Here is a 25683-nt window from a genome sequence, read left to right as displayed (position 1 = left end):
GTTTATATGCACATACAATAAACCATAGGGGAGGATATTTGTAGCTCAAGTTAAAAGGAGGAGTCCTCGGTGCTTTCTGGCCTTGGTTGTTTTCTTGCAGACGTTTCATTTACTCAAATGATGTTTGGGGAATAGTAATAGCATTTAGACTTATATACCACTTCACAGTGCTTTACAGCTCTCTAAGCGGTTTACAGAGTCAGTCCATTTCCCCCAACAACCTGGATCCTCAATGAAACGATTGCAAGAAAACAAGTTCAGAGAGCTGCCAAGGGCCCTTTACAGATACAATTATTTCGTTGCAATATGGACAGGATGATTCTTTATCATTGCGAATGAAATAAACAGTGAACTAACGGATAACTAACAAACTATACATAGGTCTCAACTAACTGCTTGCAGAAAATATAACGTTGGTGCGGATTACACTCTCGCCGCCGCTCCGGCTGCTCTTCCTTTGGTTGTTGCGACGAGGCGCTGTATTCTTTTGTAAAAAAAAAAATAAAAAAAAATCGCCCCCAACGTCATCCTAAAGGAACCGCCCTTCGCCTGGCAGTCTTTGCCAGCCTCCAAAATGTCCCTCCAAGACACGCGCCGGCGCAGCGGCGACTCTTGAGGACGTCCGCAAGCCTTCCGCGCTCGTTGGGCCAATCAGCGGCAGGGAGGGCGGCGCGCGAGGAATTCGAATCGCGTGGCGGTTGACGTCTGCGCTGCGAACTGACTGACGGACGGCCGAACGAACGGAGGGAGGGAGGGAGAGAAGGTAGGGGTGGGGGGGAGAAATGGCTGCTCGGCGAGGGAGGGGACTTTGTGAGTGGGAGAAGATTTTGCTTGCACTCCAACGAAAGCGGTTTCCGAGCTCTAGATGAGAACGCTACTATTCCCATTAGGGTATTGGCGGGAAATCCTCTGGTGGGTTCTTTTTAAAAAAAATGTTATTTCAATCTTTTTATTATTATTATTATTATTATTATTATTATTATTATTATTATTATTATTATTATTATTATTATTATTATTATTATTATTATTATTATTATTTCCTCCGTTTGGGGCTGGTTAAGGTAAGGAGTCGAAGCCTCCATAAGTCTGTAGGGCACCAGGTTGGGGATGGTTGCCCCGGGGACTTTAGGGCAGCCCCCTGAAAAGTAGGACCCTCTTTCTGCCAGGATTTGTCTGGGTTGGATTTGGGAGCGCTTCCATCTGTCACGTGGAGATCAGGCTAGCCCAGCTACATTACAGGGATATTCATCATCTTCATCATCATCATCATCATCATCATCATCATCATCCTTTTAGCCGTTATCCACCCACTGTAGGATGAAGGCCTCTTCTGCATGTTTCCAACCCATCTGGTCCTGGGCTTTCCTTTGCCAACTGAACCCACAATACTTGCTGATGTCGTGGATCCATCTTGTTTTTGGTCTCTTTTGTGAATGCTTATGTTGAGACTCTAGAAAGACTGCGGGGAAGAGCAACGAAGATGTTTAGAGGACTGGTTGCTGAAATATGTCTAGTTTAATGAAAAGAAGGACCAGGGGAGACATGATATTTGAGTATTCCAGTATTTGAGGAGCTGCCACAGAGAGGAGGGGAGTCAAGCTATTTTCCAAAGCAGACAGACAAAGAATAATGGATGGAAACTGATCAAAGGAGAGAAGCAATCTAGAAATAAGGAGAAATTTCCTGACAGTTAGAACAATCAACCAATGGAATAGCTTGCCTTCAGAAGTCATGGGAGCTTCATCACTGGAAACTTTCAAGAAGAGACTGGATCTGTCAAAAATGGTGTAGGCAGTGTCTCCTGCTTTTTTGGGGGGGAGGTTGGACTAGATGACCTACAAGGTCCCTTCCAACTCTTTTCTGTTCTGATGCTTTTTATCAAGTGGGATCCATTCTATGACTGCCTTGGTCCACCTGCCATTAGTGGTTCTTGCTATGCGACCAGCCCATTTCCATTTCCATTCTTTTATTCTTTTGATGGCAATAATTAACTTCATTTGAGTTTGCTAAAGTGCCTGATGAATTGTTTACGCTGGTAAAGTACAAATATCTGTTACTTTTCTTGAATTTTGTAGACAAAATTAGTATTCTTTATATCATGGGTATCCAACTTTTTGGCTTGTGTGAGCTACATTGGGTGAAGATTTTTTTTGGACTGCATATAAAATATATAACTGTATATAATATAATTGTAAATGTATATAAAAGTTTACAATTTTGTGCGGCCACATTACTAGCTCTCCATGGGCCTCATGTTGGACATGCCAGTATTATATCATACATTATATATTCAACACTTTTATGGAGTGATTACCGAATCTCATATCATTCTGGTGCAATTTCTATGATGCAACAGCTTTATATTATTAGAAAGAAAATGTCCTTTAATATTTTATTATTAAATTTTTAAAATTGCACTAGGGATTTAAATTGTATATAGTGTTACATATAGTGTCATTATATGGTATTATTATATTTCATTTATAAGTTAAGTATGAAATAATTTAGGTAATTTAGATGCATTTAGTATGTGGTCTCACAGAGATTGTTTTTGTTACTTTATGATACCTTTTTAAGTAAAAATGTAAAGGAATACAGTTTGTATTTGCAGATATAAGACATTTTTTTAATTAAAAGAGCATAATAAAGAGATTTTGTTTTTGCAGATGCTGTACTTTTTGAAAATTGAAGAATTTTAACATGTCTTTTTTTTCTTTAAAAGGAAAGAAAAAATGTCATTCAAAGCAGTTTCCTTACATAATATCCCGGGTGGTACACCTTTAAAGGATTTTGTAAAATTCCAGATGAATTGTACTTTGGATTCAGCTAAAATTCCTCCTTCAATGGTTCTTACTTGCCAAAATGTTTGCTCTGGCCAAGAGACTAAAGGAATAAATGTTTTCCAGTCCACTTTAATGTCTGGCAGTATACATAGACAAGAATTCTTTGACCTCAGTGAAATAAAAGCATCTGAAGAAATCCTGGGAATGATTTCATGTCAGAAAACTAAGCCCCTGACAAGGAGTGCCGTTCAAAAACGTAAAGCTTGTGAGCCATTATCCCTTGAATCTCCAGCAAAAATCTTCTCAAGAATGAAACAAAAAGCATCTCTTGTCAAAGAAAAAAACAAGCCTCCAGAAGCTAAGTTGTTGGACCCAAAGTGTACTATAGATTATATTCTTACTCCTGAAAGGCAACCTGCCTTTCTACAAAGATCAGAAAAAATACCTATAGTTGAAGATAAACAAAAGACAAAGCTGGATGAGGATTTTCTTGAAGAATCCAATATAAAAACAGGTTGGTTATATAATTTCTTCCAAATTTCTTCTAGTATCATACTTAGATGTTTGAGATACAATTACAAAAATAACTCTAGAGCTTCTATCCAGCAGTGATAGAAATTGGACAACCTGCTCCCTGCCTTATTATTATTTAGACTCGCCTTTAGGATTCATTGATTGAATTTATATACCACTCATCTTGCTGTTTGGGGTGATTCCCAAGTGGCTAACAATATAGTAAGAAATAGAATTTTTTTAAAAAACCATTATAAACATAAAAACAAATTAAAATGATAAAAGGTTACATACAGAGTAAAAAAATAATGAGTTTAGAGCGGAGCAAAGGTGGTACCTTCTCTGGTCACTGCACCAGCCACTTCTAGCATATAGCTTCTCCATCAGGGCTGGACACCAACTGGCAGAGCAAGATGTTAAGGCTCTTCCTAAAGGTTAGAAGGGTGGAGGTTGATCTCACCTCCAGTGGTGAGATGTTCCAGATGGGCCATGGCAAAAAAGGCTCCTTTAGACTGCTAGAATTCCCACTAGCTGAAATTCTTTGATTGATGGGGTCTGTGCTCTTTGCCAGAACAAGTGGCTGGGTCAATCCCATTGTAGCAAGTTGGTTCCTCAGATACCTTGGATGACCAACACCAATATTTTTGAATAAACTGTCCTTCCCATTTCATCTATTGCCTATTGCTTTTTTCTCCAACTTTCTCTTATTGTTCATTTTTATGTGCATAAACCATGCACGAAGTGCTTTAAACCACACTTGAATCATTGTTTCCCAGCACCACTTCTTAAGAATAGCAACCAAGAAAGAGTGATGAAGAAATAACCATATAATTAATTAATTGTCAAATTATGTATTGGGCACCTCTGAGAACTTGCAGAAGCACATCTGAACTTCCTCAGTGATAACACTTGTCTGTTAGATTAGTTGTATTGTATTTTGCCATGCAAATATTAAATTCCATGTTTTCTAAAAGGTTATTTTTCAATCTATCAGGTATTGAAAGCTGTTTGTCTGTGGGTTTTGTTCTTTCAGTTTCAGTGACAGATTTTACTGAGGTGAACAAAAATGTATGTACTACAGTAATAAGTCCTCCATTTCTGGAATCTCCCAACAAATTCTTTTCCCGTGTAAAACAGAGGTTGCAGGAAGATTGGTTGCAGAAAGGTAATAATTTTCTTAGGTGATGAGAAGTTTTGCATATATTTTTGTCTTGAAATTCTGTCTTCAATTCTTCTACCTGAAAACTTATGGTCACTTTATAATTTTCTTGTAAAAGATGGAATATTCTGTTTATAATAACCAAACATAGCAAACTGCCAAATAATTTGTAGTTGCTTTTATTCATTTACTCATCATTTGCCTTTAGTTTTTTTCAAACCTTTGCCCCATAGTATTCTGGTTCTGATTTTTAACTTATTTCATTTTGATTTATTTAACATTTAACGTTTTAATGTTTTGTACCCCTGTTTATGTTTGTAAGCCACCCAGAGTTGCTTGTCAGTAAGATAGGTGGCATATAAATAGATTAAATAAGTAAGTAAACAGAAATGGTCATCAAATAGCATGTGCACCATTCAGCAAGCTCTTTGTTATTGATACACACACACACACACAATAGGTAGAGCTAGCTATATCAATTATCATCATTTTATTAAGACTTTTACGTAAGTAAAAGATAAATGTAAAGAGGAAGAAAAAATAGTTAAAGAAACAAAACAGTAAGCAACTTGCAATTTTTATAACAGTTATAAACAAACTCATTATCATTCCTCCCTCTTGATATTACAGAAATCTCTTCAACCTCTTGTTTAATTGTTTTTCAAATTCACTTGGCTTTTTTCTATTTTCAATAAAATGTCCATAAAAAGTACTTGTTTTGTCCTTTACCAAATAGCTTGGTTTTGCCATTTCTGTCATCTTTACAATCCATTCCACAATTTTGGGAGCTTCAGTATGCCTCCATCTCTGTGCACATATTAATTATGTTGCAGTTACCATGCATAAAATTAGTCTTCCATCAGATTGTTCTAGTTGGCTATCCATAAATCTTAATGAAAAGAGTTCTGTCTTTTTCTTGTTATTGAGAAGAAGTTATTGTCTAATAACTTCCGGTGGGACCGGAAGTCGGCAAACGGGCCGTTTCTGGCCTGCGGAGGGCCTGTGGGGGGTGGGGAAGGCCGTTTTTGTCCTCCCCAAGCTCCTAGAAAGGCTCTGGAGCCTGGGGAGGGCAAAACATGGGCCTTCCAGTCCCACCGGAAGTCGGCAATAGGCCATTTCCTGCCTGGGGGTGGGGGTGGGGTGGGGAAGGGCGTTTTTGCCCTCATGCTCCTAGAAAGGCTCTGGAGCCTGGGGAGGGTGAAAAATGGCCCACCGTACCATCGCATGCCAAAAGCGTGGGGGTGTGTGTGCATGCACAGGGGGGCAGGACGCATAGAATTATGGGTGGGTGCGCGTGCGAGACACACACACACCGCTTTTGGCACACAGTGGCAAAACGGTTAGCCATCACTGGTCTAAGAAGTTAGCATGACTGAGGAAAAATATGATTTAGGCATAACAAGTCATTCTGAAACAATAGCTATCAAGAGAATATTTCCTGTAGGAGATGTTTCACTGTACTAAATTTAAAATGTCTCTCCTTTACCTACAGCAAAGCAACCTTTAATCACATCCCACCCAACAAAAAAAATTAATAATTTTAATGAAGAATACCTAAATACTGCTGTTAGCCAGAAAGAGAAGATTATTGTGGAACCTGCTGAATTGGCCAGTGAAACTTTTACAATAATATCTAATCCTGTGATTATGAGTGATGGTCATGTTAAATCTAAAGAATTCTTGAAGGAAAGAGCATCTGGAAATCTTCAAGAAAAAGCAGTGGTGACTCCATCCAAAAATATATATGGCCAAAAAACAGGAGAAAATTTAAGTGTTTCGCCACAAAAACCTTCTCAATATCTGTGTGATACAATTTTTGCTACTCCAAAAGCCCATATACCAAGAAAACGACAGCCTGTTACCAAGGTGCTGTTGGATGAACCTGACACAGGCACAAATGAAAAGGTAGAATCTTTTATTTTATTTTATCCATCCTACTGGCTGGAAAAACAATGCACACCAGCCATAGTCAATCACAATTAAACATAACTAAAGGGAGCAACTATCTTTTCTTGTGTTACATTTTTTTCCTACCACATCAGTATGGGTCATAAATGGTTCACCAGGATATTTTCTGTTAACTACTTCATTGAAAAATGCAAATGAGTAGACTTGCACAAAGCTTCAGGTTCTGTTTCAGAAAGGTATTTTTGAGTGTTGAAGCAAATGAATAAGCAACTGTTTTGCTATTTTAAAATAGCTGCTTTTCTTGGCATCACCTGGCAGCTGTGGACAATAGATTACATTCTCAGCCCTAATTGCAGCTTAATTTAGCTTATCATTTATTTTCATATTGCTCTTTTAGATTTTTTATGGAAGAATAATTTTGAAGAGCCATAAATCTGAAAAAAAGCTCTTTCTTTAAATAATTATACTTTTTTAAAAATCCTGGAAACTACTGCATCTTATTTACATTTATTTATTTATATTTTTTATTAATAGACCACCCATCTCCCTAAAGGAGGCAAGTCCATTTGTTTATACCACTGTGAAGATCAGAGGTCGAATAAATGATCCAGAGACATGCTATGTCCCTGCAATTTTTATTAGAAAAATAACATCTATTTTTTTTTTTTAAAAAAATGTTTTTAAGTTTCTGTAATAAAATAATGGAATTTTCATTTCTTTCAGAATCTCAGAATAATTTCAGAAACTTAGAATTTGAAAAAATAAATAAATCTGTAAACTTCAAGATTTTCCTGGATTGTTCCTACTTTGGGATTGTTTATAATACTAACAATATACATAAATGGGCACCCATGGCGTTGTGTATATCATTCTCTACAAATATTTGCTTGAGTGGTATAACTTATATATGATAGGAAGGGTACATTACCACACTAGCTATGAAAGTTCTTTTTTTCATAAATTCAGAAGAAAATATTTAATATTTAGGTTCAAATCTTAAAACATGCACAGTTTGAATTTAAGTAGTGATCACAAATATAAGGAAGAAATATGAATCTGAGAATGTCATTGAACTGTCGGTATACATTATATGATTTTTTAGTTGGATGAAAACCAATAATTATGGCAAAAATTATATTCCCTATTTTTTTTAATTTAGTTCTCAAAGGAAAAAGAGATTATATGTATCAATGAATGGGGAATCAGAGTGATCAATGATAATACTGCTGTGCGTCTGGAAGGAATACGGAGGCAAGTGATTGCTTTTCAGTTTTGTTCAGATATGTCTACATGGTTTTTAATCACTGTCATGGATGGTCCTTGCATTAGTCTTGTATTGAATTAATATTAGTATTGAATTAGTATTGAATTATTTTATTGGATTTATTTCCATAAGCTTGAAGTTTATCTCTGAGGAGCGTAGAGCAATTTAAAAGAAAAATTATAAATACAGACAATCGCTCAAACAAAAAACAAAGGAAAGCAAAATAAGCAAAATTAAATGGAGCAGTTGTTATGCCATAAATTTAGCAGTGGACAGCTTTGTAAGAATGAAAACTTCAGTTTGGATTGATTCCTTGATCCTATTTTCCAAGTAATGCAGGTAGTCCTCAAGTTACAAATATAATGGAGCCTGCCCATTCCATTTGTAACCCCAGGATTCATGAGAGTGAATCTCGCACCTTGAACAAGATCACTCCCTCCTTTTGCCCACACATTTGTTAATCGAATGTGAGGCTCGTTAAGTGTACATGAGGTATTTTGGGATGGGGAAGGCCATGGGGTGGAGGGGGCTACTGATGGAACAGGCCACCTGCCCAAGACTATCCAAAGCCTCCCCAACACACTGAAATACCTCATGCTCCTCACAATTGTTTCCCCCCCCCCACCGAACCTGTTGCACCGGGACACCATGTGAAGAGCCAGCAAGCAGTCTCATCTCCAGTCTCTCAGCCACATGCGCTCCTCTGCAGCTCCATTTAGGCCCCGGCATGTCCGCCCCTCAGAAGCTCCATTTCAGGCTGCAACATGCCAGGTGAGGTCTCTGGAGCCCGAACGGAGCGTTGGAGGAATGGATCTGCTCCTCAGAAGCTCCATTTCGGCCTGCAACATGCTGGGGGAGGCTGGAGGCCTGAATGGAGGGGCGCACCCAAACTGCCATTTTGGCCGGCAACGTGCAGGACGAATGTTGCAGAGCCTCTGCGGTTGTTCATATGGGCAAACAATTGCACTGGTGCTGCAAGATTTGTCATTTTGGGACTTGTTCGTAAATGCTAGGGGGAGCTTATCGCATAACTTCAAACATTTGCTAAGGGAACTCTCGTAACCGGGGGATTACCTGTACTGTGGATGACAGTTATCTCCTCTCCCATGTTATTTATTTTTTTTAAAAAATCTTGATATCCAGCTCCTTACTCACTCTTTTCCTTTGCAACCTACACTTTGTAAAACTAAAAAAACATGGGGCTTAGGTACTGAATTGTAGTAACTTTTGCTGGGCATTGTAATGTAAATGATTGATTGGCTTTGATTATTAACTAAATTCCTTTGTGTATTTCTTTTGTTTTCAGACTACGTTTCTGTTTAATCTTGAATGCATAATGTGGCTTACAATTTAAGTTCCCAAGAGTAAATTGAATATATCCTAGATATTACCTACATCTTGATTAGATATTACCTACATCTTGAATAGACTTGTGTATTTATCAAAATTTATTCTGTCTGGTCCATCTTGTAACAGTTAAATAGAACAATTAACAAAGGCTTTAAGTCCTTTATAACAAATTCGAAAAATGGCTGCAAATATTTCTTCATAAAGAAAATACGATAAGTCTGTCTTATCCACATAGTAAGATACACAATTCACAATATAAAACACGTACATTGGGAAGTGGGAGAAAAAAATTATAATGGGCTCACATTACTTTTTGAGCTGGGATCCTAAGGAAGTAAAAAATGGTGAGATTAATTATTTTCAAATTATGCTACTATGTCCTTTTTATTTTAGAGATATGGGTAATGTCTTCTGGCATAGCAATGTAATTGTAGAACGTATTGCACACAATCAAGTCAAAACCTTGACAGGAAATATCTACGTGTTAGAAGGGCGTATTGATGAAGTTAACATGAAGAAAGAAGGTAAGAGAAAAGGAAAGCCACAGTGGCAGCCTGGAATTTTTATAAGCTTGTGAAAATGGCTTCTACCTTGCTGCTTCTTTTCCAACTATTTATGCTGACCTATTACCTAAACTGCCAGTCCCTAGTAATTATTTTTGAGCTCTATATTGCCCTACATTGGGAATCATAAGGCAACTGCCCTGACTGAAGTAGGATAACACATATAAGAGGTAGTACTGATCACTGTGCTACTGAACACTGGTACTTTATTACTTCCAGTTCCCTTCTGGTATTCATTGAAATCTAACAACAACATATGTCTGATCTGTGCTTGTCATATAAGGTTTAAAACTATACCACATTACTAAATATTAATTTGTTTCAAATGATAGCTTGAATAAGTAATAGTGTTTGCAGGAAGGACAATATTTAATATATCTATTGCTATATTTGCTTAATATGACTGTAAAATGATAGTGGATGATTGAAACACTCATAAAAGGGATCACTTGGCCATTCTAATTTGGAAGGGGTACAGAAATCTGTACTCTCATTTTATTTATGCATTTTGCCCAATATGATCTAAGCTACTTTTCATGTTTATATGCACCCTCCTCTCAAAATACTTTTTTTCAATTTAACTTAATGCTGATTGTGTGATAGCATCAGCTTGAGTAGAGTCTTAGATGTCATAATTTCTACAATGCATAACTCCTCTATCTAGAAGTTTCCAAGATAATATTTGCATAAAAATAAAGCATTACAAAAAGAAAGGGGGTATAATACAGATTTAAGGTATTTAGGAATTTCCCTAAAATTCTGTAATCCTGTAAGATTATCCCTGTTTTGATCTCCTCCAAAGGTTTAAAAAATAAGAAGGGTATAAGAAGCACCCTTCTAAAACATAACAACTGTCCAAAGACTATACCTTTGTTTCAAACAGGAATACCACCTACATTCATAAAGAAGTTTGGGACAGGAATCCCAAGAAATTGGAAAATGCTTGTTGATGATTTGCTTTGTTATATGAAAAGGTCAGTGTCACTGAAAATGTTTATGTTTTTGAGTCGTTGTGATAGCTGTGATTGTTGGTAAGAATTTTTCAATCTTCAAAATATTTAAGAAAAACTGTAAAATGTCTACAACATTTATTTATACTGTGTATTTAGTCTGTAGGAGCACGATGGCTCGCATAGTTAGGGTGCTGGATTGAAGGTTAGCAAGCCCACATTTGAAACCCAAGTGCTGGGGTGGGGTGATCTCCTGACCTTCACTCCAGCTTTTGCCAGGGACATGAAAGGAACCCCCAACTGGGTGTCCCCTGGGCAATAGTGATATCACCGGCTAATCCTTTCAACCCAGAAGTGCTTCAGTGCTTCTGACACCAGTGTAATGCAATTTAGTCTGTGACCTCAGGTAGTCTGTACTAATTTTATCTTCTAGAGTAAATTTCCAGAGTATTTCTACTGATGGTTCCTCAAATCACAGTCAATAATGCCTCAATGGAAAGACTGGTTATCCATGTCTCTTTGAAATAAGCCAAATAAGCCACCCAATACTTTTTTCCCCCTTTTTCCTTTCCTCTCTTTTTTCTGTATTCACTATTTTTCTTTTTTCTTTTCTTAGTTGTGATTTATTTTACTGTTGCATAGAATCCTTCCATAAAAGTTAAGTTTTTTAAAAAAGACGATTCCACTTGAGAAGTTTATATCCTGGTTTTGCAGCCAAAAGTTTGGAAAACTTCTGCCTTCTCTAGCTACTTTAGGCAGAGACCTAAGAAACAAAGATGTTTATGAGGAAATGGATGAAAGCAGGGCTTGGGGTTACTGAAATTGTCATTTTCTTTTGAAGATAGCCTTCTAGAACAATTTGGGTTCTGGATAGGCATCTCAGGCTTCACCTAATTCCTTGTATCCTATCTAAACAAACTACTTCAGAAAAGAGCTGCTGCTGCAGCATAATTACTGCTACCAGTATTTAAATAGTTTAAAGAAAATATGAAATCTGCTTAAAAGATTGAGGTGATTAATACTACTTATGCAAACCTTTAAATCTTTAGGAAAGAAGAGAGAGCATTTCCTGTAAGTGGTGATAGTGAAAAAATAAACGAATGCTCAGAACTGGATCTGCCACAAAATATTGAGAGAAAATATAAAATGAAAAACACAACTTATGATGTATTACCTCTGCAAAATGATAAAATACATGGTATGCATATTATTTTCTTTGTTTGGGGAAGATATCGGTCTTTTCAAAAAATACTGTTGTATTTATGATGTTCCTAACCCTAGTAATTTCCTATGACATATACTTTTGCTCACAATGGGAAACAGTAATAAAAATTGCGCACTTACAACCAGATTTTGGGCCTAACGACTGCATGCTGAAGTGAAAATAATGCTGGCATAGCTGTACGAGAGAACTTTACCTAAATGAGATGGTAGCAACCAGTGATCTTTGTAGTATGTGTCTTTCTTTCTCTTCCTCAGTCACTTTTGTTTAGTAACCATTTCACTTCCAATTTAACAGACTGGTTGCTAAATGAGGAAATACTTTATTAGCCCAATTAATCCACTACCCCTGTTAATACCATGCTCCATATACAGCGATGAGAATGTATTCCATGGGTTGTGAAATAGCTACCGTGTTTGCCCGAAAATAAGACCTAGCTTGATTTTTCATGCCTAATAAATAAGCCCTACCCTAAAAATAAGCCCTAGTTAAGATTCCACCCACTCCATCCCACCGTCTGGTTGTACGAGGTGGGGCGAGGTGCATGTGTAAAAATCAAGCTGGGGTGGGGGGTAGAGCTGCCCCATGTGTCCCGCACCTGCTTACCTTAGGACAGCCTTGCATGCCCTGACACCTGTCGTAGAGCTGCTTGACTTCTGTGGCCACTCGTGGCCAGACGCCACATGGCGCATCACACCTGTGCTGCCCCTTGCATACACAATGACGTGACACGCCACATGGCCTACCTTGAGTGGCGGCCCTGGCGCAGTGAGCCATGGGGCATCTGGCTGCAAGTGATTGCAAGAAGTTGGGCAGCAGCACGACAGGTGTCGGAGCGTGGTAGGCCTGGCTGCGGTGGTCCTAAGGTAAGCGGGTAAGACATCTCCCGAAAATAAGACGTGGTGCTTATTTTCGGGCCCAAAAGAAAATAAGACTGGATCTTCTTTTTGGGGAAATACGGTATATCTAGATTAACCTAATGTTCAAATGCAAGTAAGTTATATGGCAGGAAACAACTTTTCATATTAAATGTTTAAAAAAGCCCCCAAAAGTATTTTCATTACCAATAACTGTTGCTTCTATAGACTCCGGTTATCTTAAGCTAATAAAAGTTGATTAAGACAATTAAATCTCTTAATCAACTTTGTTTCCTGCCATTTAGCTTACTTGCATTTGAACATTAGGTTAATCTAGAGCTACTTCATCTTTTCCTTGGATCATTTATGAGGGTGCTTCTAACTTTATGTTTACATTTACAGTCAATTTACCTTGTTACACAGGCAGAAATTTGTTGTTGTTGAAGAATATTTTTGTGCATGTTTGTTTTCCTTGATAGGTAAGCAGATGAAAACAACTGATTTACAGAATGACAGTGAGAAAAGTTTCACCCGTAGTGGGCGGTGTATTAAGCCGCGCATGCAGTACTGGTGTGGGGAACGGATACGGCAAGATCAGGCATTTAATATCACTATAAACAAAGGAGGCGCCAACTACTTATCACCTGTAAGATTTCTTTTTTCTCACTATATGTAAATTATTCTGGAGTGATGATAAGGATAGAAATTTTAAGCAGGTGCTTGTAGATATTTTGGATTCCTACAAATTGAGAGTATTATGGATTGAAAAATCCACTGTGTGTACAATTTAACTTGGAAATGATTGTACTTTCCCTGAGCCTAAAGGAATAATCTGTTGAGTAATCTGAAGGTGGCAGCTGGACTTTATTGGTTTTTTCCTCTATAACGTTTTGCTTCTCATCCAAGAAGCTTGTTCAGTTCTGACTGAACTGAATGGAATGGAGTGGGGAACAGACTGATTTATATTCTTTGCAGTCATCTGATTGTTAGTGCACTCTGAAGGTCTTCATTAGCTCTCTGAGAGTCCTTGAGGCCACTTGGGGATTTATCTGTATCCTCAGAGTCACTTGAACCAGAGTGCAAAAGGGTATGGAACCTTCTTGGGACTGTTGAAAGGACAGTGTTGCAGACAGGAGATAGGTGGTGTTATATCCCTCCCCCTCTGTTGAGAGAGGGCTGCCCAATTTTAACATAGATGGCCTCTTTGACCTCTCTTTCAAACCAGTGGACCTCTCTGTCCAGAATGTGAACTTTGCTGTCTTCAAAAGAGTGACCTTTGTCTTTCAAATGCAGATGGACTACTGAATCTTGTCATAAATGGATACATACTAGGATAGCAACATTCAGAACATATTTTGTTAGTTGTGTCTCAATTGTACATTTGGTTTCAGAATTTCTAGTTTAAAAATGCTAGGTTTGCACTTTAAGGAATAAAAGTTTTGGTTCATTATTATTTTTAACTAAACCACAGTTCTTTCTTAGTTTGCTCCTTCTACTTGGCTCCAGAAGGCTGAACCATTCTTGCATGACATCAAATGACCTAAATATTTCAGAGTTATTATCTGTAATAGAGATGATTTGGCTTTCAAGCATTCCCTGATAATTTTAAAATCTGAGAAATGTTCTAATTCTGTAAAAAAAATAAAAAAAAATAGTGCTGGGATATTGCTGATGCATACAAAGGATAAAAAGTTTTGACTCGAAACAATTTGAGCACTTCTCTCTGTACCCTGTTTCCCGGAAAATAAGACATCCCCTGATAATAAGCCCAATCGGGCTTTTGAGCGCATGCGCTAAAATAAGCCTCCCCCCGAAAATAAGCCCTCCCCAAAAATATTTAAACGCAGAGTTGGAAATCATTTAAGATGGCAAGAGGAGCCCCATCTTGCTCCACGACCCCAAAATAATAAGACCTCCCCAAAAATAAGGCTAAGCACTTACTTTGGGGTTCAAAAAAAATATAAGACAGGGTCTTATTTTCGGGGAAACACGGAGAGATATTAAGAACCTGACCAGGAACAGTTTAGCTGTAGTGGTCCCACATTTATAGCATGTTTTCCTCAGTAAATTTGGGGAGAATGGATTGGAATTTTAAAGAGAAAACAATAACATTACTAAATTGCTAATTCTACTGAACTGCTTTAAAGAACTTATAACTTCTGGGTTTTTTTGTTTGTTATTTTTGATGTTAATTTCAGTAGTGTTATTTTTTTTTTAAATAATTTCTGAAATTGTTATTTTGAACTCTTATATTAAAGTAAATATAAACTCTTATATTTAAAGTAGCAACTGCTACTTGAAAGATACTCTATATTCAGATAAAAAAAATCCACAGTGCATAAGGCTTGAACTTTAAATGAACGGAGAGTGTAACTTCAAATCCTTAAATCATAAAGCTGGAAAAAGACCATTTAAACCATTGACCCTAATCTCCTCCTAAATTCAAGAAATCAAAACAAAATTTATGCCTGAAGACATCCAGTAAATGGGAGACCAATAGTTTAGAAAATTCCAAAGTGTTGCATTAGGGAGTTGGTATAACAGTCAGTTAGAAAATGTGTTCCTGTAGAAATTTACATTATAGATTAAGACAGGGGTCTGCAGCCTGTTTTCCAAACAGGAAAAGTGGTGGGCGAGCACATGCAAAACCATCCCCACCACGCCTCCGCTGGTCCGCTGAGCTGGAAAAGTTGGGGCACACTGGGTTAAGACTCTTACATCTTGTAAATGGTTGTGGCCATTTAAGTGAAACAACCTCAGGTACTGTAGTTGAAGAATGCCTGTCAATTTCCCAATTGTCTTTTCTCAAGGCTAAATCTTTACTTGCAAGAGAACTTTTATGCCCTGATAATCCTCATTGCATTTCTTTCAATCTATTCCAATTTGTCTCGATCCTTTTGAAAGTATAGTATTAAGAAAATGAACACAGTCCTGAAAGTGGAATTTGTATAGTACAGGATAAAAGTGCATTTTTGAAATTATGTTTGCTTATATTAGTTCTTTTGTTCCTGAAGACAATCAGCAGCACACCCCCTGTGAGGAGGCAGACTATCAAGTTTCCAAAGAAAAATGGTGAGAGCCTTTTGAAAGATCATAAAGAAGTGCCTTTGAACCAAGCAAAAGGTAGAGAATATTTTAATTCACTTTATTCTTGAAATTATTGATTCAAACATTCTACTGCTGAACAGGTGTAAAATTACTTTTGCCCTTCTTTTCTCTTCAAAAGAGCCCTAATCATCATATCAATAAAAATTAGACAGTTAAATTAATGTAAAACATTAATTCATTGTAGCCACTGTAGGACGAAGGCCTCTTCCTCATGCTTCTAACCAATATGGTCTTATGCTTTCCTTTGCCAGTTGGGCCCATAATACTTGCTGATGTCATCGATCCATCTTGTTTAAGGTCTCTTTTGTGGATGCTTTTTATCAAGGGGATCCATTCTATGATTGCCTTAGTCCACCTGCCATCAGTTCTTCTTGCTATGTGACCAGCCCATTTCCATTTCAATACTTTTACTCTCTTGATGATACTTTTGTTTGTTCTGTAATCCATGCGTGGGTCTTTCTATCTTGTCTTGTAATGCCGAGCATGAATCTTTCCATGGTTCTTTGCGCCACTTGTAGCCACTCGCAGGTTGTAAAGGTGATCACATGACCTTGGAACACAGCAATGGTCACAAAACTGATTGAAAACTTTTTTTCTTCAGTCATATGGGGAGGTTCTTGAAAATTACGCTTAACTTGCCAAATCCTGCCAACCACATTTAACACGCCATTCCATCTCCTGTTTTTGTATCACCTTCCATTGAGATCCATTGGCCATAAAAAGTAAAACATAAAAACATTAAACAGAGTATTAAAACTGAGAGCCAAACTATATCAAAAAAGCTGTAAGAAGATGGTCCATAGGAAAAATTCTAAGTTGGGATGAGTAATCTGTAGTTGTTCTGATAATGCTGAATTCTTAATACCCAGAAGCCCCAGCTAATATGGATAATAATGGGAGATGATAACCATTGGCTAACAACCAGTAGAACATAGATTCCCAGCTCTATAGAACGTTTAGCTCACCTTTATCAGTGTGGGCCAAATTGCAGATCTATCCTCTTTCAGAAGGACAGTATTGTTGCAAGGGAATTGTGGAAAATTCATCTTCCCCAGCTCCATCTGCTGTAGTACTTAGTAATACAGCAGGCTACAGCAAACTGGGATTGGAAATGCAGTGCCCACAGTCTGCACTTCTCTTGATGATGTGTTGACTCTTCATAGTTTTAAGTGCAAGCTATTGCATTTGGTTGGCCAGAGCTATGCAGGGATATGGTTTATCCCCTGTCTTCTGTCTTCCCAAACTGGCTACACTAATCTTGGTGTGGCATTAAATTAACCTTTCTCCTTGTACTTTACCTTGTACTCAATTCAAATTCTTCATCTAAAAAGTCATCTCCTCTGATCATCATGGTCTGTCCCAACAACTCCGTATATCAATTTGTGCACATACTGGATTTGATACTCTGTTTGGATTGATTTGGTGATCCAAAAGTGAGGAGCCCTGCATGTTAGGACGGATTACCCCCTGGTCAATTGGTGCAAGCCACAACAAAATATGGTTCAAATGATCCGGGCCAGGTAACTGATGAATAATGGGTTTGAAAGGGATGATAACTGACATTAAATCAAGACAAAGCAGTGATGCTGTTGATAAATAGGAAAGTAGACTCAGAGATTGAAATTATCATTTTGGATAGAGTTGCACTGCCTTGCATAGTTCAGAGTTTGGGCATACTCTGTGATCCTGAGCACTTACTGGACATGGTTGTGATGAGAAGGGTTTCCATACATTTACACATTACATGCCTTGTGCAATCCTTATTGTACCAGGCACATTTCAGTTTTCTGAAATGTTTTCTATACCTTGGTGATCATGATATGACTATACAAAATGCTCCCTTTAGGCTGTGCTTGTAAATTGTCTGGAAGGTGCAGATGATGTTAAATAGGATGATTTGGCTGCTAACCAATGAAAGATACAGGGATTATTTACTTGTATTGAAAAGAGATGCAGTGGTTGCACAATTTGAACTGTTGGGGCTTAAAGAAAGGATTGCCCTCATTTTACAAATCTGTCTCAGTCCTGTTTTCAGTCCTTCATGAGTGGCTGTTTTGTAAATGCCCCCTCTGTTTAATGTCGTCCCCCCCCCACTTTCTGGCATGTAAGAGAGGATTTTCCCATACTCCAATAGTAAGGAACACATCCCCTTGGAGCTGATTTTTTGCTCCCTCTGTTAGTATTTTTAAAAGACACACATCTTTTGTTATGCTTTTAATGGTTAATTTTAATGTAAGATTTGTATTGCTTTTTATTTTTTAAATGTTATGTTTTGCTTTTGCTGTTTAAATCCTGTCAGCTGCCTTGAATATCTGCAGAACAGAAAGGTGAAGAAGAAATTAATTCTATTAACAAATTATAATTTCATTGATTTAGAACCTAAGCTAACTTTTATTTCCAAAACTTAATTTTTACCTAGGAAAAATTAATATGAAATCTCAGAATATAACCAGGAAAACTAAATGTAAATTGAAGCAACAGTCACAACATCTTATTTCAGACATTGAAGGAAATGACCCTGAATTAATCATTAAAGATATTTGGAAGAAGAGAGCCGCTGTTATGCTGACACCTCTGAAAAAGAAAATAATGCAAGAAAAGCAGCACTCCAACAGGAGGTCCAGAAATGAGCAAAATGTGACTAAGGAGTGTGGAAACATTACTTGCTATGAAAGAAACTTGGCTGATGTAGAATTAGACACTTTGAACTGCCCATTAAATTTGTTGAAACAACACCAACAAATTGAGAAAGTTGTGGAAAGCATTCCTTGCACAGATGAAGATGAATCTAGTGAAGAGATCCCATGTATTAAAAGGAAAACACGGCCTTCTTTCAAAAGAGAAACGTTCAACAAGGAGTGTAATAATACACAAGGACCATTATGTGAGCAAAAAAGTACAGAGAATTGTGTAGCACCTTCTCAGAGCAGAAAGACAAACTGTTCTTACTTTGTCCAGGAGGACACGCTGGAAGAACTAAGTAACAAGAGTTCTTCTCCTGACTTGGCTATCAGTTCTGAGTTAGAGAAAAGTAATAGACAAAAATCACAGAAGTGGTTCAACAGAGCCAGAAAGAATGCTTTTGCATCAGAGACTGAAAGTGAAAACAGCCTAGAGGAATTTCCTGTGAAAGAAAGTAAGATAAAAATACCTACCAAGAGAACTAATGGTTACATTTCAACTAGTCCAAAAGCCTTGCCTATGACTAGAAAGCCATACAACCAGAGCAAGTTAAGGAATGCTGTGGAGTCTCTTCCAGACACTAATGAAAACTGGACTGAAGAAGAATTGGAAAAGTTGTACAGGCAAGTAGGGATGGTTGGACGATAATTTTCCCTTATGCTGTAAGATGCTGTCTGTATAGCTGTGACTTACAGAGCTCTTCTAATGCAAGGATAACTATCTGATTCCATATTAGTCAACAAAATGATTTGAAAGCTTTATTTTTCTAATCCCCTATCCAATCCTGCAAAAATTTGCTTCCTATACAACCCCCAACTTTTTTTTTTTTTTTGAAAATTCCTGATCTTTTTTTTCTTCTCTCTTCTACCTCCCCTTTTAGATTCTATATCGTGTCTAACTTTCATACTGTCGGCACCAAAGTTATAACATAACGTGCTTCACCGAATCTTTCATATTTTTATAGGGCAGTGGCATCTTTTCCCAAACACAAAAGTGGTTTCTGGATGGATGTGGCAAAGACTCTGAGAACACGATCTGCTGAAGAATGCCAACAAAAATACATGGCAGAGCAGGAAGGGAAGAAACGGGCCCCAAACAAGACCGCCAAGCCTGGGAAAAAGGAAGAAAGAGGTACAAGTCCTGACCTCTTCCCTGTCTTCTCCCATGCAAAGCCAGACAAGTGTCAAGATTTCCGTTCTGGGAGCATGGAAGGGTGGGAGTCTGGGTAGATTTTCAGCAAAAGCATAGCACTTTTCTTATTTGTTTAGGGGTGCACTTGAATTTTGCAAAATTAGGCAAGCAATTTTCTGTTTTAAGATGAATAAAGGCTATTTTTTTGAATCTGTACCTGAGAATATTGGGATAAATTTTCAGAATTTTGGACAGAGATACTCAGGTAATGTGCTTATGTGTATTATTGTTCACTTGTTGGTAAAGGTGGCTATGTACAAACTAATTCTGTCTTTAAAATGGTTTGATGAAGCTGTTTGTGTATGGTGTGGTTTCAACACAGTGTAGGGAGTGAACAAAATTCCAATCTAAAAGTTCAGATTAATGAAAATAACAGGTTTTTTAAAAGTGGCTTCTAACCTTTGTCTGCAATTTCCATCCTCTTGCAAAAAAAGAATTTCCATGTTAGTTTGTATCATTCTTGCTGGTAGATAGGGGGACACAACAGCCATTGGCAAAGGTGGGAACCCTGAAAAGGAAACAACAGATGCGGAACTTCCTCGAACAGATGCCCAAGGATAACTACGATGACATCTTTGCTTCCACACCTTTCCAAAATAGGAACACAAAAGTAAATATCACATCTGTTGTTTATATTGGAATATTTCTACCAGGGTTCCATCAGACAGGATATTAGGAATGTTCAAAACAAGATGGAAAGTTGTTTTCCTTTTCCTGGGCTCAGATGGTGTGAAATAAATTCATTCTTGATTTTGTGCTTGTCTTCAGCAATGCATTTATAGAATCGTGGTTTATGTCTAGATCTTGAGATTAGTCCAAAATGTATATACTGTATCTCTACAACAGACATTCCCTAAAATATCTGGTATTCATTGGGATTCTAGCTATTGCAGAGAGTTGCAAATACACTGTTAGTTGTGGATAGCTGGTAGAAGACAGTACAAAAGAAAGAAAATATAGAAAAAATTATACCCACCCTATTATCTTACTCTGCTTTTCTAAGTGTTATTTATACGTGAACCATTTTCTGGAATTCAGTCCATCTGTAGCAGCAAACTGTTGGTCCTTTGATTTTTTAAAAACTTTAGAATTTAAGTTTTTAAAATTAGCTTTTTACTTTAATAGTATATACTTATTACATTAGGCATCTGCCTTTTTCATTTGTTTATCATTTACTCAACTTTCTATCTGCTTCTGGGCCTTTTCCGCTTAAAAATCTTCACAACCTCAAAACTCTTAACAGCTTTACAATCATTACCCTACCTATACGATTCATCCTGTTGGTAAGGCCCACTTCATCAACTGAAACTATGTTACTTTCACCTAACTAAAAATGCTATCATCACTTTAATTATGGATAATTTCTAATAAATGCATCATCTTCTAATGGGGGTGGAGGAATGAAATGGAATGCAGGCAACATAAGAAAGATGCTCTTGGATGGGGATAATATCATAGTAAACTTACAGCAAACACCTTCTCTTTCTGGAGATAACCAAGATATGATCTGTAGTTGCCACAGTTCTGCGTGGCCCCAGAGGAAGATGTTTTCCAGTTGAAAGACAGACATCCTATTACACCTGCTTCAGCTATTTTCCCCTGGTTGAAGACACCCCAATGTGATCATATCAGCCCTGGCATGCTGGAATCTCTTGATAGGTAGGTACTCTGGATAGATTATATTTATTTTGAAAGGCAAACGTATCTGCCTTTTTATGAGCAGAACTCATTCTAGGTTCACTGAGGTCATTGCTGACAAGTGTGCAAAATTCACACATAAATATACTGTTCCAACAATAAAAATAGGACTGAGTCAAGCAACAGGGATGTTGGCTTATGTGGGCATTTGAGCATTCTGGAATATGCTGTTTTGGGATAGGGTGGCAAGTGCAGGAAGAGAAATACTGAAAAGGATAATGAGCAACAACTTGGGGGTGGTGGTGGTAAGAATAAGCAGCGAGTGCTGCTACAGCCTGACAATAAGCAAAGTAGTTCTTGCTTCTTGGGAGTGAGTAAGTGAGACACATTCACATACACAGAATCTCCATTTAAATTTTTTTATTATTATTTTAGGGAAAGCTGTGAAAAACATGTCTTCCGCATGCAAAATAATATGAAAGGCAAGGGACGCACATGGCTGAATGTAAAGAAGAAAGCGGTAATGCCTTTCCTTCATTTATCACATATGAAGACAAATTAGATTCCTGCATCTTTTAAAAAATAATTCATGCATTTTCCTTATCTCTCTGAGGGGGATCTAAAGCTATTCATAGGACCTGGTTATTTTCTCAGTAACAATACATTTCCCCCCCTGAATAAATAAAAATAGTTATCAAATCCACTCCAGAAGCAAACAGCTTTATTAACAGCTAAAAATGGGAAATGGAAAAGCCCCTTGAAAAAATAATTCTTGGCTGGTTACCTACTGACTAAACTAATCGAGAAACTAACATCTCCTTCCTCTGCCTGCATATAGTACCTAGGAACGTAGCATGGCAGGATTACAGAGCTGGATCATAAACTGCATATTCCATGGCTTTATTGATTCTAAACTGCAGTCCGGTGTTCTTAGCTGGCTTGTTTGTTTTGCCACGAAGCTTTTCTACAAGCTTTTTGCTTGTGGAAAGTAATGTATCTTTTATTTCCATCAGGCTCCGACAGTGTTCACTACTCCCATGTCTCGAAGAACAAATGTCTTTAATTTTGAAGGTAGGCCTGTTTCACTTGCTTTACACTACGTTGTCAGGATTTAGGATTAGATTTGGGAGTCCCCAGCATGGCACCATCAATGTAGTTAGCCCTCGATTTAGTTATGCATTTAGTGACTGTTCAACATTATAATGGCATGGAAAAAAGTGACTTACAACTGGTCCTTGCACTTATGACTGTCACAACATCCCAGGGTCACGTAATCAAAACCTGAGTGCTTGGCAACCGATATTTATCACAAGTGCAGCATTCTGGGTCATGTGATCATTGTTTGTGACCTTCCCAGCTTCCAACAAGCAAAATCAATGAGGAAAAAGCCATATTCATTCAACAACTACGTGATTCGCTTAACGTCCGCTGTGATTTGCTTAACAACCATGGCAAAAATGTTGAAATTGATTGTGGCTCACTTTAACAACGGATCACTCCTTGCTTAGCAATGGACGTACAGGTCCCAATTCTGGTCATCTACCTATATGGCTGCCACGGTGACCTGTGTTTTTTAAAAGAAGAATTTTAAATAATGTAACAAAGTTGGAAATCTGCAGACTGCAAAATAAAAGGTATGTCATTAATAGATATGTTATGAATCGGCAAGCATCCTATTTGTAATTTGTGCTCAACATTCAAAATGTTTCTGACAGTCCAAAAAGACTGGGGACCTATGGGTTGGATAATCACAAGAGCTTTCTCATTATCATTGCCAAATGAAGGAAAGGATGTTTTTGGCCTTATATATAGTAGAGCTGCGATGGCCCAGTGGTTAGAATGCAGTACTGCAGGCTACTTCTGCTGCCTGCCGGCTGCCTGCAATTTGGCAGTTTGAATCTGACCAGGCTCAAGGTTGACTCAGCCTTCTATCCTTCCAAGGTGGGTAAAATGAAGACCCAAATTGTTGGGGACAATATGCTGACTCTGTAAGCCGCTTAGAGAGGGCTGTAAAAGCACTGATAAGTGCTATTGCCATTCCTCCTGTGAGAGGTTTCAAAGAAATGTCTGTGCATGATATGAATGTGAGGGTAGTATAGGTAGTCCTCGATTTATGACCTCAATTGAGCTCAACATTTCTGTTGCTAAGCAAGACATTTGTTAAGTGAATTTTGGGCCATTTTACAATCTTTCTTGCCACAGTTGTTAAACAAATCACTCCAGTTGTTAAGTTAGTAACACGGTTGTTAAGTGAATCTGGCTTCCCGATTGACTTTGCTTGTCAAAAGGTGATCACATGAGCCCAGGACTCTGCAACGATCATAAATGAGTCAGTTGCTAAGCATTTGACTTTAATTGTGTGACCATGGTCAAGTATGAAAAACAGTTATCAGTCACTTTTTTCAGTGCCATCATATCTTAGAATGATTGCTAAACGAATTTTTGTAAGCTGAGGACTACCTGTGTCAAACGAAGGGATGGAAATCAGCGTGGATTTGATTTAAATCGAGTTGATTTAAATCACAATTTAAATCATGATTTAAATCACTAGTAAAAAGGCTTGATTTAAATCAACTCAATTTAAATCATAATTTTTAAAGAGCAATTGTCATCTCTGCTACTCCTTTGACCCACTGTTGACTCACTGATAGTCCCAGTGTTGCAGAATATACAGCCTCATGCTACATAACTAAACTCCATTTCATGCTGAATAAACTAAATTATTTATGTATCTTAAATAGAAAACTATCTTACAATAGATTTTTACCCCAAAAGTTTTTTATTAAAATAAATTCGATAAAAATCAAAAAAATCCGATTTAAATTAAAAATCTGATTTTTTTGATTTTTTAAAAAAAATCATTGATTTTTATCCACCCTGATGGAAATAGTAGTCTACAGAGGAAGCCATCTGTTGCATATGAGCAACATTGCAGTAGCAGTAATTAACACGGCATGTTTCAGGATTTGTAATCTTGAAAGTATTTTCTTTTGCACCATTCATTTGCAAACCTTAACATGAAGCCAGCAGACAAAGCAGCTCATGAGATTTAGTGACTGCAGAGTTAAGAATTAGTTTCAGATTTAGGCATCCAATTTTACTACCTGTATTTTCCCCCGAGTATATTTCCCAGGGTGGGAAATCTCAATTTTAAATGCAGATATTCAGAAATTGAAATCCATAATTATGAACACTTGATTGCCCCACACCAATTACAGAGGTAATCTGCTCTTGTGGACATTGAAGTAATTTCTGTATAATTGTTAAAAGGTAATTAATCAGACTCCTGGGATTGTGAATATCTATGCATATGGTTTGCCATAGTCTCTTTTTAACTTAAGTTGGTTTGGTGTGGGTTTTCATGCAGTATAAAATTTTTCTCCAAGATCAGTGGAGCTTTTCACGTTGGCTATAAGATTGTACCTGAGGATGGTATTATATGGGACCATTTTGTATACTATCATCCTTGGGGGGTTTTTCTTACCTTGCTATAGATGCAGCAACTTCTGCTGGAGTGAGGAATCTCTTTGAAGTGGAACAAGAAATGCAGTCTGATGAAGAGGATGATATGTATTTTTCCACATAGCCACCTGATCAAGGCTCTAACTCCATAACTATGGATGTTTTTAATGAACTGCTAACAGTTGAGTTTTGATTCCAGCCTGATTTGAGTTGAACTAAATGGTTCCACAGTTCTGTACTCTCAATGTTCAGATTAGAGAAAAATCTACCACACACATACTTAGCTTTCTTTTTTAGATGTGATGCAGAGATTATGTAAAGAGGTAGCTGTGGTAATTACCTTTTTAATGGAAGTAAAATAATGTTTTTAGAAGTTACTTGTACGATAAATGTCAAGAGTATTGTTCGTAATAACAAAGAATCTCTATTTTCTGTTCCAACAGCAGTGCTTATGTATTTTTGTATTAAACTTACTTGCTTAGTATCTTTTAAATGTTTTTGATACCTTTTTAATTTGGCAATTACAGTGTAACTGGATACATAATATATAACTGAAACATGTATTAGCCCACTCTATGGTTAGTTTATGTCTGGTATGTTGTGTGAACCAAGACCAATGAGTTCAATAAATCTGGAGTAATACATTATGTAAACAAAGCTATTCTATCAATGTATAAACTAGTAGTATTACATTCTTAACAATTTAGAGAAGAGGAAAGTAGTAGAATAACTATTCTGGACTTTTTATTTAAGGGAATAAGGTTTTTTGAAATTCTGCCTTTTCTAAGTCAATAATATTCATTACATATTTTATAACACACTGATAACGCCTTCATCAGCAACTGCATACATATTACAAATTTTCAAAATCACTTCAAAAAAACTACTATACAGTACAAATAACAGTGAGCCATTGTCACTGCAGGCAATGGACAGGGAGGAGGGAAAATAATAGAAAAAGAATCAATTCTCTCATTAAACTTTTTCTCAAGATAGGCCTACTGAAAATAATTTTACTGTACTGTATTAA

General features: G+C 37.3%; 1 protein-coding gene across 4 annotated transcripts; it reads left to right on the top strand.

Annotated features, from left to right (window-relative positions):
- Window positions 1–641: 641 nt before the first annotated feature.
- On the top strand, window positions 642–25310 carry MIS18BP1 (MIS18 binding protein 1). Of its 4 annotated transcripts, none has more exons than XR_015734439.1 (17): window positions 642–912; window positions 2726–3300; window positions 4333–4464; window positions 5951–6363; window positions 7526–7617; window positions 9374–9504; window positions 10427–10517; window positions 11543–11691; window positions 13052–13218; window positions 15587–15695; window positions 18100–18985; window positions 19327–19493; window positions 20024–20163; window positions 21045–21212; window positions 21627–21711; window positions 22205–22262; window positions 24686–25310. XR_015734439.1 is itself a non-coding variant. In XM_034433309.3 (17 exons), the coding sequence occupies exons 1-17, from the start codon at window positions 866–868 to the stop codon at window positions 24775–24777; spliced, it is 3480 nt and encodes a 1159-aa protein (XP_034289200.2). In that variant the 5' UTR covers window positions 642–865; the 3' UTR covers window positions 24778–25310. The 4 variants fall into 4 exon arrangements, 2 of the variants coding, with proteins under 2 accessions (XP_034289200.2, XP_087751109.1); XM_034433309.3 differs by having other exon boundaries at window positions 21067–21212; XR_015734440.1 differs by having other exon boundaries at window positions 681–763.
- Window positions 25311–25683: the final 373 nt, after the last annotated feature.

This window comes from Pantherophis guttatus, chromosome 1, assembly GCF_059756535.1.
Source record: "Pantherophis guttatus breed Tessera chromosome 1, ASM5975653v1, whole genome shotgun sequence".
In the NCBI taxonomy this organism is placed as follows: domain Eukaryota; kingdom Metazoa; phylum Chordata; class Lepidosauria; order Squamata; family Colubridae; genus Pantherophis; species Pantherophis guttatus.
Note: the sequence above shows the minus strand (reverse complement) of the source record. Positions and strands in the feature narration are given on the sequence as shown.